The 18,426-nt window shown below is 33.3% G+C and overlaps 1 protein-coding gene across 1 annotated transcript; it reads right to left on the reverse strand.

Moving 5' to 3' along the window:
- Positions 1-15,600: 15,600 nt before the first annotated feature.
- On the reverse strand, positions 15,601-17,713 carry LOC140874031 (cytochrome P450 83B1-like). The gene is made up of 2 exons (XM_073277311.1): positions 17,210-17,713; positions 15,601-16,215 (listed from the first exon to the last, which is right to left on the reverse strand). The coding sequence occupies exons 1-2, from the start codon at positions 17,711-17,713 to the stop codon at positions 15,601-15,603; spliced, it is 1,119 nt and encodes a 372-aa protein (XP_073133412.1).
- Positions 17,714-18,426: the final 713 nt, after the last annotated feature.

Here is an 18,426-nt window from a genome sequence, read left to right on the forward strand (position 1 = left end):
AAAATCCAGAAGATCTACAGAAACAATGGTAGAGAAGTTGAATTTGGAATCAGATAAAGAGATTTCTCCATGGCTCAAGGAAATTCAATCTGATCCACTCCATGCCATAATGCACACTCTTCCAGATATGTTTGAAAAGAATTCAGTGTTCTCTCCTGAAGATAGGTCGCAAGCAAAATTTTATTACCTTCATCTTGAGGATGCTGTTCCCCAAATAAGTGATTCTTTTTCCTCAATCTCTTTAGATTAGATAGAAGTTATTGACATACTGCCTACTCCACCGATCTCTACAGTTCTAGAGCAATATGAATTGGATACCATTCAAGACACTGCCTCATCTCTTCCATCTACAACTGTGATGCAACCTCAACTTATATCTGATTCATTCAATCAACTGTTCAACATTGTATCTAAATTGCAATTAGATACTGCTCGTAATTCTGCAAATCTTGAGGCTTTCAAGGAAACTGTTTTGAACAAAATTGATGAGGTTTCTGCTTCAATCAATCACATGCACCAAGTGCAACTCCGATAAAATGGTGATTTTCTTCGCTGACTTGATAGTGTTCAAGATTCCAATGATGGAAAGATTCTAATATTTCATGAAACATTTGGTACTCAGCTCACTGTTATCTTGGATCTCCTTCAAGAATCTCTTGATGCCAAAAAATGGTAAAAATGAGCTCCTTCCAAAGGCAAAGGCAAAGGAAAGAAGTAATAGAAGAACCGTGAAGAAAGATTTTATTGATCTGAATATTCAAAGATTTTATTTGATCTTTATTTGATCTATGAAAAGGATTTCTTTGATCTACTGATAGTTGTGTTTGTGTTGCATATTTTAATGTCATTCAGTTGTTGTTTTGCATTCATTTATGTGTTTTAATTACGTATTTTGTTCGTATTGCATATTTTGTGTCTACATGATTTGTTTCTCGGTTTTGCTGTGTAGGTTGTGCGTTTTGGAGGACATATGGACGGAACCTTGGATCAAGGGAAATGCTGCACGGATTTTGGAGAAAATTACTTTGACCGCTCGATCTGCAAACTTTTACCGATCGAGCGGTCATTTGAAGAAAAAGCAGATTCGGAAGAAAAGTTTGGCCGCTCGATCGGTTAACTTCTACCGATCGAGCGGCCGCGTGAAGTTTGAAGAACAGTAGGATTGGAAGTTTGGCTCGCTCTATCGGTCAATCTCTATCGATCGAGCGAGCGGGTCTATTCGGGAAAGAGTTCTTAATTTTGGAAACTCTTTTATTTTGGACTTTAGCTTTTATTAGGTCTTTTATTCCCTTTTTCATAGATTATTATCAGACTTTTGAAGGTTTTGAACACCAAGTATTCCTTGGAGGCTAGGTTTTGTTCTATTCTCTCTTAAGATTTCTTCTTTTCTTTTGATTTTTCTTCGGTTTTTTATGAATCGTTGTGGCTAAACCTTAGAACTTGGTTAAGGAATACAAGCCCTTGATTTTGTTTATTCATGAGATTTTGATTTTTATTGTTTGATTTTTATTGAGTATCAAAAGTTATTCTGATTTATTTCATGCTTGTATGTGAGATTTTCGGATTGGCCATCTTAGGATTTCACTATACAATCTACTGCTAAATTAGAATTCAAATCCATAATTGTTTGAACCATCTAATTTGTGAAGCAACTGCGTTTAATATTTTCCGCTGGTGAATTTTTTAAGGGCAATTTGCTCAAAAATCCCCAAATGCAAACATGTTTTGCTTTGGGGTCCCTAGTCATAAAATGTGGTACAAAATAATACAAGATGTGGTACAAAACTATATAAGATGTGGTACAAATTAACAAAAATTATGGTACAAAAAAATGGCTAGGGAGTGCAGAGCAAAACATGTTTGCATTGGGTATTTTTGAGCAATTTGCACATTTTTTAAATCGTAGGAACAACAATTGACTAGATTAAATACAATCGCTGGTATTTGTGTTGTCTAGATTCATCAGTTTTACTCATTTGAATGCTACCTTAAATTTAAATCTAGATCGATGGTATCTGGGTTGATTTATTGGTAAAGGTTAATCTTGAACGCTGGTGTCTGATTAACTAAGATTAAGGTGAAATAGGAATTTAATTTTCAGCGATGAATATTTGATAGGATTAATTATTTTTAGGTAATCGATGATTGAATTAATGATATCAAGGGTGTATTCGACCGATACCAAGGCTTGTTTATCATTGATTTCTTCAGTATAATTTTAATCTTGCATGTTAGTGATAAACTTGAATTTTAATTTGGTTAAATTTTCAGTAGTTAATCTTAAAATCAAAACCCCTTTATTTTATTTTTAAGAACACTATTAAATTTTCTTTTCCTCGTGGGAACAATCTCTACTCACACGACTGCATATTTGTTTATCGGATTGAGTTGGGTAATTTGGGCGTTACACGACTTAGCGCTACCTTCTACACTTTTCAGTATTCGGTTTGCTTATTGCAATGAATGACATGGTTTGACATCACCAAAAAGGGAGAAATTGTTGGTGATTAAAATCAAAGTTTTGGTGATTTAATTTGAAGGAACCAGATCGAACAAAACCAAGAAGTAAATTAGTAAAGCAAATCAAAGTTATCGATTCAAAAATCAGACCAGATCGAATAAAAAAAATTTGATCGTCATATTCTCAAAGACTAGTATCTTAATCAGATTATCCCAAAAAGAACGACCCAGATCAAAGTTCAAAGATTTTCGGCCAGATCAAAATTAGTATATATAATATACTCAACCAAATTAGATCAAATCGATAGATAAAGAAAATCAGTAGCCGTTATTTTCAAAAAAAAAAAAAAGGATTGTTTAACTAAAAGTCAAAGGCATTCAATGAAGATCTAAACGTTGATAAACATATCCAGAAATCCAAGATTTAAGAGTCATGTTGGCGGCTCATTTAGAGCATTTGTTGGTAGTTCAAATCAGAAAGATGTTGGCAACCTAACAGCTACTTTTGAAGACTATAAATACGCGATGATCAAAGACATGAAGGATACAAAGACAACACAGCAATTACAAATCAATTCAAGTAAAAAAAAAAAAAAAAAAGTCTTCATTCAAACATTCTAACTCAGAAATTCAGCTTACCAGATCAAAATTTCAAAGCTCTGAGTTAGATAGTATATCAGATCAATTGAGTTCAATGCAATCCATTCTATATCTGATCGATCCAGATAAAAGTAATTAATAGCTTATCAGATCAAGTTGTCAAAGCACATTATTGTGACTTCTTTCTATAATTCAAACAGATTTTCTATCTGTGTTGAGAAAGTATAGCTAGGAGTTCCTTTCAAGGGTTGATTGGATTGGATTTGTACAAAGTTTTGTATAGATCAAACTCTTCTAGTAGAATCCTTTTGGAAAAAGGAAAAGGGATGACGTAAGAGATTAAGCTCCGAACATCCATAAAAATCCTCTGCCTTCTTACTTATTGCACTTATATTTATTTGATCTGCCTATAGCTTTCAAGTTCAATTATGTGAGTAAAATTCTTTCCGCCTGATCTAAATCAGATCTTTCGAGCAGAACAAAGTTTTTATGCAATCAAATCTTCTATCTATTTTAACGAGTAGATCAAAGCTATCAAATGTTTTAAAATTGTGTATTCACCCCCCCACCCCCCTCTACACTATTTTTCAATCCTAACAACCTTTTTGGAATGGCAAACTCCGAGTGATTTTTTATTTCAAACTTTTTAATTGCAGATTTTTTGTCCACTGCAATGATAAAAATCATTTGACTTCATTTGATACTAAGTCAGATGATGATATTTTCTTTGATAGTAATCGGTTAACTAGGCCTTTCGTGTTTTTAACAAAAGAACCTTGAATGTTGAGGAAACTCTACATGTTATTTGTGATGAAATAGTGCCAACTGACAAGCAAGATGACCCAATTGGAGTGAGAAATTAGAACGAAGTTATCAATTTAATTGATGAAATTGATGATGAAATTTATACGCACAAAAGGACACTTAAATAACTAGAACCAAATATTCTAGATCACTCAGTTCTCAAAACAACATTCATGTTGATGAGAATGATGAAGGGAAAATAGTTTGGCTGATGAGAACTTCAATTGTTTAAACAATTTTTACTGGTCTTCTATATTATTTCAAATTCTGAAGTTTGTGATTCAGTCAAAGAATCAATAATTTGGATTTTTCATCCCCTTGAGATGATTTTTTGTGGATTATGGTGTTCCTCTGAGTAAACCAATTGTACTGCACAAATTATGGCTCTAAATTCTCCTATGATATTGTCTCTAAGGCCCAAGATCCACTCAAAAATTTTTTCTATGGCTGGAATGATTGATGTTAGAAAAAATATAGGAGAGGAACTAGCAATGTCAAAGAAGCCATTCAGTTCAAAAATCAGTCAAGCTGAGGCTCCAAAGCCTAAAATAAAAATAATCATGGCAAAGAGAAAATCCAAGAAGACTCCTTTTCCTCACCAAATAATACCATAACCACTAAGGGAAGACCGGTTTCTACCTCTAAGAAAGACCCAACAGCTCCACAAGTTCCTAAGGGAAAGGAAATTGAGGTAATAGTCACAACCAATCTGCCTCAAAAACCAAAACTTATAGGATTTGCTCATCCATAACCAGCAAAAGGAGCGGTCATTAGAGAACAAGATGAGTATACCAGATCCGGATCGGAGTCAACCTACACTTCTATAAAGGGCAAAGAAAATATGAAAATACCTAATTGAATCCATCTCAGCATTGTAGACATAGATAATCTACTAATGGATGAGGTAAATGAAATTTACAAAACCAATGCTGAATTTTTTGATGTGTGGATGAATTTCAAAACAGCTATCCTATCCAAGAAATTCATAAATAAGACAATGCTTGATAAATTCATTCTCACATTAAAAAGAGATTATAGCTCAAGTGAAGATAGACATATTCAAATCACTCCAATGTAGGGAGTATCTTCTTGATTTTCTATATATTCAGAAATTGACTTCAGTCTGTGCAGAGTTGAGATCAAACTATGTTCCAACCAGTCCAACAACGTTTGATGAGATAGCAAAAATAAATCAGTTGGACATGGATTTGGTGAAATTGAAGATGAACGTGAAAGTCTGGGAAGACGATCACCACCTGTATGTACTATTAGACAAAACTACTGATGCCACCTCCTCGAAACCCTCCCAGGCTGATACTACTCAACATTATCCAGTCACTCCCAGCAATACGAACTCCCCAAATAGTCCAAATAATCATGCCAGTCCAAAGATTCCTACTACTCCAAAGGATCAACAAGAAGCATGAATCTTTGGACTTAGGGATCAATTCAACAGCAAAAAAAAATAGTGGATCAAATGGATGAAGATGTGGATCAAATGGATAAAGATATCCTAGTTGAAATTGAGAGCCTTGTAACTGAGACATCCTCTGTTCCACTAGTTTGCTTGTTTGGAATGTCAAGTACAGAAGAACATCTGATTGATTCTAAGATAATTTAAGAAATGTCGACCAAGTAGGAGAACTAGTTGCTCAAGAATATGTTGTTCAAGAAGCTATCATTATTCTAGAACCAGTATACAAGTACCAGTTGGACAAGAGTCTCGACAACCTCGTCAAATAATGATTGAAGGTAATCCAACTTCAAGATCTGGTCCAAGAGCGTCTCGGATTATGGTGACAACCATAGAGATCCCTCTGTTAGTCTCTTCTCTAGAATTAAAAATCTTTAATGATCATTCCTGGATAACATCACTGAAAACTTGACCTTTACTACTTCCAGCCTCACTAATCTATAGAGAAATCTACTAACTACGCAGTCAGAACTGAATCATTTCAAAGACGAAATGCTGAAAGAAGTATCCCAACTATCAAAAGATGTTAATATGACCTTTATAATTCTTGAAAAATTAGAAGTCCAAGTCTCGGCTACTCAGACCCTCTTTGGTCAGCTCTCAAATTCAAATCTTGATCTATCATTCAAGATTGAGATTATTTATAGTGAACTCTATTTTAAAATGTACACTGTTACTACCCAACTAACTTTAGTATTTGAGATTCTGAAGACCCTAGGTGTTGACAAAAAGGGATAGATGGACTGAGAAAGTAACAAAGCTAAAAACTAATCATCACAATAAATTAAATAACTTAAAATAAATTATGAAATTTTAAAAAAATAATATTGAATCATGGATATTTATTTTAGAATAAATGGGAAATGGATGCACAATAAAATAAAATACAAATTCTTTTAAAAATAAATTCACAGCAATTCCATAAACTTTTAACAGTGCAGAAACTAAAATAAATAATAAAACCGTCTTTCAGGAAAAAAATCAAGCACACTAAAAACTTTTAAAATAAACAACCAACAATAAATAAAAACTTCGTAAAAAACTTAAAAACTTTGTCTTCCAACCAAACATAAATATGATAAACTATTTTCTTCCAAAAACAAATGCGAAAACTCCTTATGGTCTTCGATAACGCCGCTCACTGCCACCACCCTCATCAGACTACACTGCCTCAGACCTCCTCATCTGCATCGATAAAGTCTAGTGACACTAATGGCTCAGCATGAAATATCCGGAAATAACAAATATATATAACTCTATCACTACTTGAAGTTCTTAAAGTTGAACAAAAGATTACATGAAACTTGAAGCTCAAGATAATGCCCAATAATAAAATATTATTTATAAAAATAAAATCTCAAATCAATGGTAAGGTAAAACTTTAATCCACTTTTCAACTTACTTTATTAACCTCATAACATTCATTAGACTACATCCTATATCCAAATTCTATACTAGTAAATCAAAAATCAATTTCAAAAATTTATCTCAAACTTTCTATATATTGTTTTTTTCTAAAACTATAAATAATTTTCCATTTATCAAACCAATTTTCATCTTGAATCAAAATCTTATGTTAATTTATAACTTACATAATCACTTCCCAACCTAAAAAATATTCAAGCTAGCCTTAATTCTATGAAGGTACCTATCCAAAGAATTCAAGAAGCAAATCAAAGATAAATATGACATTTCACTAATACTAAATAATTTTGCAAACTCTTTTTTTTTTTTTCAATCTTAAACAAAATTAGCAATCATTCAATATCGATAATAATATAAAAACTTATGTTCACTTATCTATTTCTCTCTTCCATTCCACAATACAGATAAAAAAATTTTGCTAGAAAGAATATTCTTAATCTTGTTCCCCCAGTTTTTGTAAAATAAATCACTATATAAATTAAAACTTGAACCTCGACATCTAAGATGATTATTCCTAGCTTGAATTTAATCTTATTACTGCTACATGCATCTTACACTAAATTCCAAACTATAAAGGATACCGAAAAAGTTATCATTCTAATTCTTATATAACGTCCGTAAGTTCGAAGAACAACATAACCCCAAAATTAGTTAGTATACAAAGTCCTACTTTCAATATCAAAATCATAAATCTCAAAATATATGCATCTATACGTTGAAAAATTAATAATCGGATCATCTTCAAACTTCTCTAGCAACATTAAATTTTGAAAATGTCTAGGCTTCTTACTAACTCAGTAACCCAAATCTCCATACATTAAATATAATAACTCATAATACCAAATACAACATCGAGATATCAATATTTTCAATAATCATGTATTTGGAAAGGAAAACTTGACTCAGTTAATCAACCTTATTATTATATCTTAAAATCAATATTTTTTTTTAAAAAAAAAAATCAACTTAAGGTCTATGAGTTGGGTTAAAAATTGCATGATACAATTCGAATATAATGTCTTTGCGAAACAAAAACTTTAAACAATTATTTATTCCAAAACATAGTAATCTTTAAATCATAATTTATTTCTTAATTCAACACTACTAATTACTTGTTGACTGCAAACGATTAAAATTTTCCTTATAAAATTTATAGACCTGAAATAAATTAAAATTTATAAGCCAGATTAACTTAAATCCATTATATCTGGTCAATACATCAATAATACCTTACTAAAGCAAAAAATATTATTAGCATGTGTTCATATCATCAACAAAATTTATGCAACCCATAGGATTATAATTTATTATAAAAAATCCTAATTTCTTCTATTTTTGTTGTAATCTCCAAATATACGTCCAATTTCACCAGATGACCGACACACATGAAAATCAAAATTTTTCTTTTCTTATTGCATATAATAAATTTCTAAAATTCTGAAAAATAACAATTAAACATTTATCTTAGCATTCAAGAACTCAAAATTTAAACTTTTAAACATAATCCTAGGAAATCCTCGCAATCATGAAAACAAATATTTTTCACTCATAAACATGTCTTTTCATTACTTTTAAACTTTTAAATAATTATAATAACCGCAAATAAATAATTTAACCTCAATGAAATTTAAATAATTTACAACATAAATATGTTATTTCTTTACCTCAATTTAAAAATATAATCAACTCAAAATAAATAAACATAACATGAAAACTTACAAACTATTCGGTGAATCTGAACGAGATATGCGTGGTGAAAGTAGCGTTATTCCCAAAACCTGATTCTGATATCAAGTTGTAACGTCCTCTTTTCTTAACTTAAAATAACTTAAAAATAAATAATGACATTTAAAAAAATATTATGGAATGCTGGATATTTTTATAATAAATTAAATTGGAAACGAATGCACACTAAATAAAATACAAATTCTTTTAAAAATAAAATAATAGCAATTTAAAAAACTTTTAATAGTGCAAAAACTAAAATAAATAATAAAACTGTCTTTCAGAAAAAAAAATCAAGAACACTAAAAACTTTTAAAATAAACAACCAAAAATAAAAAAAACTTCATAAAAACTTAAAAACTTTGTCTTCCAACCAAACATAAATATGATAAACTATTTTCTTCTAAAAACAAATGCGGAAACTCCTCATGGTCTAGGATAGCGCCGCTCGCTGCCACCACCCTCGCCAAACTGCACCCCCTCAGACCTCCTCATCTGCATCGATAAAGTCTATTGAGCTTAATGGCTCAGCAAGAAATATCCGAAAGTAACAAATATATATAACTCTATAACTTTTAAAACTGAACTTTAAACATAAACTTTCACTTTAAAACCTCGCACACGAGCTTACACACACAAGCACACAGTTTTTCTACCTTTCCTTAAAAATTCAGACTTCGCATCAAACTCATCACAAAGAAAGACACCTCACCGTTTAACTTTACACCTCGCATACACCTCAAAAATAAACATTTTCTTGCAACTTGTGGCTCGAAAACTTTCCTGATCTGCTTTTATTATGGTCGCTTGATCAAGCTTTTACAAGATATCTAGGTTTGACGGGCCATTACAACCTGAAGGTCTTATCCAACACATCGTCATCTTTAGTGGCGGGGCATTATGACCCGAAGCCCTTATCTAACTCGCCATCAACCTCATTTGGTGGGGAATTAAGACCCTAAGGCTTTATCCAACACGCTGTCAACCTCAATCGTAACTTCACCACAAGTCGTAAAAAAATTTCCTTTCCTCTTAACCTCAACATCAAATGTCCCGAAGGTCTTATCCAACACGCCGTCAACCTCAATCATAACTTCACCAAAGTAAACGGGATAACATGAGCCAACAAACGGTACGATATCAACTGAAACAATGCACGAGCTATAACACAGGGGAGCTACATCTTCATGTAACTAAACCTCCCTTCCAAGTATGCGAGGTATGCCATGCTGTGTGTAATCAAACACACACGACTCGGCCTCCATATAGCTGATATAGCTGATAAACGATACAACAGATAGGCACAATAATGAACAACATACGCTGTCAAGATTCCAAGTGCATATCACACAGAAAATGCATCAAAAAATAGACAATCATAATTTCGATCTCAGGGATTATAGGCATAAAAGCCGCCAGCTGATTTCCGAAATAACAATACGTGTGCTCAGAGTACAATACAACATGATAACGGGTAACAAGAAATGATAGGTCTCAACATGTGATGTAATGAATATCATGCCACAAAATATGTCAAATAAATTAACATGTAAACAACGAGGCATTTAAATTCACATAACTCAGATTGTTCACATAAAAACAACATAATCATGGATGAAACAATATTCATATCTTACCGTCTTATGTTACCAACTGTAACATACCTACCAACTCAACGATGATCCAAAACTCAACTTAAATTTCCTAGGTTTCGGCCTACAACACATTTAAATATTCCAAAAATTCAGAATATCCCAATGCTAACAATTTCTTAGTTCGAAATCCTTAGCTTAATCCTAACAACATTCAAACAACAAGAATATCTTTCAATTATCGAACTAAACAATCCAACATAATTTACGAGTCGACGAAAGTATACCTCAAACTCCTTCAAATCTCGAACCTACAACAATTATAAATCCATAATCTATCAATAACGGTGCGATATAACCAACGAAAATGAATTTAAATTGAATGATTAAAATCTCACTTCCGGGCAGCCTGCTCAAACCAAGAACTTATAAGCTGGAAAACAAGTCTAAAATGTCACAACTTGAGCTAAACTAGCTGGACCGGAGTAGCCTTCGAGCTCGCCGAAAAACACACCGGAAAATGGCTGGAAATAAACTGGACGAACAGAGGAAGGTTTCAATTAATCTTAACTTCGAAATACAACCTTTAGATGGTCTAAAACTCTCCGAAAATCGAAGCTTGCTTACTTGAATATTGCAGCAGAAAATAGCAGCCCGACCAGGTTACTTACAGGTCTTGATTCGGGCCTAAACCAGCATCAAATTCAGTGCTTCATGTCTTGAATCGAATCTACAGATGTAAGGAAGAAAAACCCTTAAACGGATCGAAGTTTGGACTCCGGACGAAGAAGATACGAGCAAAATACCGCAGCTGCTCCAAGGGTGCATGACGGGAAATGAGTTTGGAGTTGGAGCTTTCTTTTCTCTTTCTTTCTTGCTTGCTTTATGCGTACATGTATGTATGTACGTGGATGCGTGTATATCCTTTTTATTATAATTGTTGGACAACTTGACACGGTCCTGATATTACAACTCCCGTGTGTTATTTTAGCTCTAATATGTATCATATATCGTTTAAATTTCGATATTCAAAAATACATATTTTTAACACAGTAAAATATTTATTTGGCATAAATAATTATTTTAAATTATGCCAAATAATCAGATAATTAACTTCAGGGTCTTACAGTCGTCCTCTAAAATGTTAAATATCTCAAATATGTTAACCGTTAGAAATAAAAATAATTTTAAATATAACACGCAAGAATTTAAACTTTTAATCTCAACAAAGTCAATTAATATCATGCATGTGGTCATGTCGGCCACTTAATTTTTGGGACGTTACACAGACCCTCTTTGGTCAGCTCTCAAATTCAAATCCTGATCTATCATTCAAGTTTAAGATTATTCATAGTGAACTCTATTTTAAAATGTAAACTGTTACTACCTAACTGACTTTAGTATTTGAGATTTTGAAGACCCTTGGTGTTGATAAAAAGAGGAAGATGGTCAGAGAAAGTAACAAAGCTAAAAAAACTAATCATCACAATAAACCAACTGATTCAAGCAAACTGAGTAGCTCGATTTTCTAATTAAGTTATGTCTAATCATGTTTAATTAGTCAAATCATGGTAAATGGATCTTCAACTAAGATTATATAGTTAAAATCGGATTCAGAATGATAAGATGTGGCCCCAAGTGTCTGGGCAGTTCAGAAGATCCGAAGCAAGGCCATGCATGGACTGGTGGTTTTGAACCCTTCGGAATCAAGATTGCAGTTCGGATGCAAAGCGTGAGTTCAGAAGCTCCAAAAGCGTTTGGATGACATTGTTCAGTATCGTAAATACAAAGAAGTTTGGAAGTTTTGAAATACAGATCGGAAGATCCGATCGCCTTTGGATAAGAAAGTATGGGTTTTCTTATTACTGATTTGAATCGAGGGAGTTCGGAAGCTCTGAAATCTGCAAGCAATAGGGAGTTGTCCAATCACAAGACACAAATTTGGTGGTTAGAGTTTGGAAGCTCCGATTGGGAGAGCGGCAGTTCCGAAGTGCGTTCGGAACTCCGAAGGAAGGATTGGAAGTTTCGATTGTTGCTTATATATGGAGGGCCGAGGTTGCCATTTCATTTGCCAATTTCTAGTATTTCCTATCTAGTTTTAATGCATTCTAGGGCTTTCTATGTGTGGTTTGAGGGTCAGTCGATATCAAGGCGCTATCAGCATCGTAACGGTGTTGAGCCTAGACTTTGGAGCTATTTCCATAAAAGGGCTAACACGGATGCATATATAAAACTAGACTCTAATTGGCTTTTGTGAGTAGCTATTAATCTAGTTAAGGTTGTTAGTACATAAAGAGTGATATGGTAACTAGCTGTTTATAGTCTTGGACTTGAGTACCCGAGTTGCTTGAATAGAGATACAGACGTACTATCCCAGATATCATGGTTGAGTATGCATGTTATATATTTTCATGTTTATATGTATGTTTTATGTGCATATATTATCTCACGATTATTTTCTTTCATGCATTATTGTGTTGAGCTTGTACCATAATATAACCAATAGTGGGGTTCTCAGTCTTGAGTTCTTGAGTTGATGGTTGGAACAATTGGTTACCATATCAGGTCGTCTATATACACAGTCTTATTTATAGTGTATGAGCCACCTATTGATGTGACGGTCCAATGTGCTATATAACATTATGTCACTTGATTGAACAAGAATTTTATTGTGATAGGTTTCTGGTACTCATTCATTTGCATTGCCATTCATAAAAATTGTATACTCGCTCACGTCCTCGGTTTTTTTCTTGTACACCCCATTCTATGGAGCGAGGCTTAGGCTAGACAGACCAAGAAGTAGAAGTTTTTGAGTTGCAGCAATCCCAAGGATGGCATGTTTCCGGTATCAGGTTTTGGTTGAGGATATTTAATTTCAGTACTTTATTCGATGAGATTGAATAAATAATATTTCACTTTTGGTTTAAAGGCCGGTTGTATTCAACCGGTTTTTTGGTTACAATGATTATCCTGTTTTAAGTTTTAAATTTCATGCCTAAGTATGATTAGTAGGTGAGCCCGGAGCGGGTCGCTACACAAACACTCAAGTAGAGACACTCATCAAAAATAATGCAAGTTTATCAGATTACAGTTTTTCTTTTTAAAAAAAAATATATAATTTTATGTACATCAGTTTATCAGGTTATTTTACAAGGACATTTTATATTAATTATTTTTGTATTTCTCAGAGTTTCGAAATACCAAATAGGGGGAAATTATCGGACAATTATAAGTTTTGTTGTTTTAACAATCTAAGACAAAAACTGATCAAGTCATATAGATATCAAGTCAACTGAACTGAATGGAAAATGGACTACTAAATTGGACTAGACAACGAAACTGAATAATCTCGATTGAGAATTTTGTGAATATCAAATTTAAAGATCAGTATTTAGTCCAATTCGATACATTCTCTGAAGCATATCAGTTTATCTTATAACACTGCTAGAATCGGATAAAATTTTGCTTACAAAATTGACTTTGAAAAGTATGAGCACTACCAAGTGTAGTATTGTCAAAAAGGACAAGTGACGTGGACAAGATATGGTTAACGACTATTATATTTGAAATGGATATAATTAGACTCGTCAATTCGGGTTTGGCCCGTCGGGCCAACCCGCCCTACCATTAAAAAATGGCGGGTTGGGTCATGCTTTTTTCGGCCCGTCAAGAGGCGGACCGAAACGAACTGACCCGTTTGGGCCACGGGCCAGGGCGGGGCGGGCTGGCCCGCGGGTCGGCCCGTCAATTTTTTTTTTTTACATTTAAAAATTTATATTATAATTAATATTTTAAATTTTTATGTATGATTGATAAGTTTTAAACAATTTTTATTGTTTCAAATATTTTATAAATGATTATAAGATCTAAATAATTTATATGATTTTTGATAATGTATTTTTAATTGATTATTTTTAAAATTTTATTGTATTTATAATGATTTATTTATTGTTAATGAGCTTTTAAATATGTATATCATTTATAAATATTTATTTATGATTTTTAAATATTTTTTTAAAAAAAATTAATTTTTTTTCAAATTTATGGCGGGTTGGCTCGCCCAACCCGCAATCCATGACGGGTTGGGTTGGGCTGGGCTATTCCCAACCCGCCTTCAATTTGGGCCGGCCTGCCCCACCCCGCCCCGCCCGATGGCGGTCCAGGGCTGGGCAGGGTGGGCCGGCCCGAATTGAAAGGTCTATATATAATTCAAGTTATGTGACCATTATAACATATGTCTAGAAATAGAAAATGATGGATATATTAGTCAGGCTATGTGCGTGGCAAACTTCGCTTATTATCAAGTATTCAAGCTTTCAAGAGCTCACCTGATCAAAATTATAATAGCGCAGTTTCATCTTTTATAATCCCATTGTGGATCATTTTAGTGCTTGAGTTTCAAGTTGATTTATTTGTTTGCAAGTTGTTAAAGGTAATGTAATGAAGAGTAAACTAGGAGTTTTAGACTTTTAGTTAGGTAGTTTTAAGTCCTAACTGAATTGGATTGTTACAAGTGTTGTAATCATCGAAGTCTTCTAGTGCATATCTTTCTTACAAGGAAGAAGGGTGACATAGGAGTTATTCAAGTATCTAACATCCAGAAATATATTGTTACACTTTTTCTTATAGAAAATTTTTACTTATCCGGCTGAATATTTTGTTCAATCTATCATATAGGTTATTTTCCACACATAACTGATTTGTTACCCAAATGACATTGACAAATCGAGAATTGCAAATTTCAAGTTGTTAACCTAACCGAATTATTAGAAATTTAGTGTGATTGTTTATCCAACCCCTTTTTAATCAATCACCCGATCCTAACAAATTCATTTAAGTTTAATATATATATATATATATATACAAACATTTTGCCGTTTCCTTTTTCTCTATTTTTTAATTATATATAAAAAATAGTACAAGAACATAATGAGTAATGTGACCATATATATGAATTCGTAATTTTATTATATTTTACATATATATATATATAATATATATATATATATATATATATACACATTTTGCCGTTTCCTTTTTCTCTATTTTTTAATTATATATAAAAAATAGTACAAGAACATAATGCGTAATGTAGCCATATGAATTCGTAATTTTATTATATTTTACTTTTGTGTGGATAAAACTCCACGGACGGGGCAATATGGGAGGCTGGAAGATCCCTATCAATTCATTAAAAGACTAAAAAACAAAGGAGAGGAGGAAGTGATCACGACAGTTGGTGAGTAGTGAGTTAAATAGTTTTAACTATTTAGGTAATGGTTGAAAGAGTTTGTGAAGAAAAGTTTAAAAATACTTTTTAAGAGATCTCTCAACACTTTCTTAGTCTTCTTAAGCTTCGTCATAACATATGAAAAGAGTATATTATATATAATGAAATCCATATATAGTTGTCCATGTACTAAAAGTAATATTTGCAACTGTTTAAAAAGTGATTAAATAATTAAAAAACTTTAAAATATTTTTTTTAAACAGCTGCAAACACTACTTAAATCCACGTTACTAATTATATTTGTAGCGTTTGCCCACAAGGAAAAGGTCAGTTTTCTTGTGTGTTGTAAGTCCAGTAGACTCTTCCATGTCCACGTCTTCTTCCTTCATTCCATTGGGCAACTCCCACTCGAAGGAGTAGAGAAGATTGGCGAGTGCAAGTTCAAAAGTTGCGACACCAATATTCATTCCGGGGCATCCTCTTCTGCCCGATCCAAATGGGATCAGACCGTAATCATGTCCCTTGTAGTCGATAGTGCTATTCAAGAATCGCTCTGGCATAAATTCAGTAGGGTTTTCCCAATATTCGGGGTCTAAACCGATCGCATAAATATTCACATACATCATGGTTTTTGGTGGGATATCGTACCCATCTATGGTGCAATGTTGTGTACTTTCTCTTGGAACGGAGAGCGGAGTTGGAGGAAACATTCTCAGTGTTTCCTTCGTGACTGCTTTTAGATAAGGAAGATTTTTGATATCATCTTCATCTACGACACCTTTGTTTCCTATTACATTCCACACTTCTTCTTGTGCTTTCTTCATTTCTTGGGGTTTCTTGATTAGAGCCGTCATGCCCCACGCTATCAATGATGAAATTGTATCCGTTCCAGCGATCAATACGTTCTATAATAAATAAAAATTTGTCACACATAAAATTATTTTAAAGTCATATATTCGATATTTGGACATTGATAGGATGATTGAATATGCAATATGATTTTTTGGAAATGTTAATTTGATTTTTAGACTTAGTTTCGGTAAGGGAAAATTGCAAATTTAGTCCTGTATGTTTGTCACTTTGCGATTTTGGTCCTTTATGTTTTCACATTTCAGTTTTAGTCATGTATGTTTCGATTTTTGGCAATTTCGGTCCTTTTTCTTCGAAAATGCTGACGTGGCACTGTACACGTCAGCTCCACATCAGCATTGAATTTGTGCCACGTCAGCGCCACATCGGAAAAAGGACTAAAATTGCCAAAAAAATAAAGATAGCGGACTAAAACTGCAATTTGAAAATATAAAGGACCAAAATCGCAAAGTGACAAACATACAGGACCAAAAAAGCAATTTTCCCGTTTCGGTAATTCATAGATTTGGTGAAAATAAATAGGAATTAATATGATATAAATGGTTTTCCACAAGATTGTATTAATTGAGAAATACGTGAGATATTGTTCGTGGTAAATTAAGTGTTGGTTGAGGTAGGTATGAGCTGTTTTTATTACGACGCCTATAATGACATGTAATAATATTAAGTATTTTATAGTGAGTAACGTGCCTTATGTGCTTCTTGTGAATTGTATGATGCATTCACGCATTTTTTATTATTGTTAATATGCAGAGTTGAGAATAATCTCTATTTGTTTTATAAAATATTAATCAGGACATAGGCTCTTTCACTTTCTCTCTTTTCAAAAAGTTATAAGTAATCACAGAAGAATAAAAAAAATCTTAAAAAATGGTTAAGCGCCAACTTTACTCCCTCTACCTGATATATATTTATGTCGTTGCATGAGTAATATCGTTATCCTGGCGTAACTCACAGATGCTATAAAATAATTGGTCAAAGGGGAAGGTAAAAAAACATAGGGTACGTAGCTAGATGTGAAAGTCATACCATCAGAATTCCCTTGATATTATCCCAATCAATCTGAACAGCGGCGGTTTGGTCTTGTTTCAACTTGATCATCAGATCAAGAATGTCCCCATTCATTGATTCGGGCCGATTCGGATCAAGATGATCATCTATAAGTTGTTGATAAATATTATCCAATTCCCTGAAGTTCTTCTCGAGTCTTGAATGCATCCCAGTAAATTTATCAATCCAACCCAACAAAGGGAAATAATCACCCAAAAAAAAGGCCGTTCCGGTCACTTGAGCTTCTTCAAAGACCTCATCGAACCTCTTTTTACCCATTTCATCGTACTTCTTCCCGAATCCGGCTCGACATATGATCCTGTTTGTTAGAAGGAAAGCGGCCCGACTCACGTTTATGAGCCCGGACGAATCCGATGTTTTGGTCATTTCTTCGATCATGCGAGAAACTTCTTCTTTTCGAATGGGAAGAAACGAAACCACCTGTTTAACGCTAAAAAGATGACTGAGGCTCAGTTTCCTCATTTCCCTCCAGGTTTGGTCATAGCTTGAGAAAGTGATGTCCTTGCCATTATAAGAATATTTCTGGAAGCCAATTAGTGCTGGCCTTCCCGCCATTGCTAGGTCATTATGTTTCAAGGCTAACATGGCTACTCTTGCAGAAGAAATCGCGATCGCGTGCCGAGAGCCGAATTTCATCCACATGAGAGGGCCATGCTTTTTAGCTAGTTGGTGGAGGTAGAGGTGGGGGTGTGTGGGATCGAATTGGTGCAGTATCCCGATTAGCGGGAGCCCTTTGGGACCTGGTGGAAGGCGACCACTTTTCTTGGAATTTTTTGGTTTAAAGATATTGAAAAGGATAATCATTGAGAAAGATAGTACCAGGAGAAGGAAAAGCATGGTGTTCATGGTACATGCACAAAACAACATTGTTGTTTTTTGGGTTTGTATTTCTACTGATGATTGAGATATCTCTTATTTATAAAGGCGTGGGTTTTTTTTTTATAATAATAATAGAAAAATGTTATATGTATAACGAGAGTTATAAATTGAGTTATAAAATGCATTTGAAATTACAAAATTATCCTTCCATTTTATTTGGAGAAACACTTTCAAAATTACATTTAGGATAATTTTGTAATTTAAAATTTATTTTATAATCTAACGTGTAATCTCATTTGTAATATATATATATATATATATATATATATATATATATATACACACGTACTTTTTCA

This window comes from Henckelia pumila, chromosome 1 (assembly GCF_033568475.1).
Source record: "Henckelia pumila isolate YLH828 chromosome 1, ASM3356847v2, whole genome shotgun sequence".
Lineage (NCBI taxonomy): Eukaryota > Viridiplantae > Streptophyta > Magnoliopsida > Lamiales > Gesneriaceae > Henckelia > Henckelia pumila.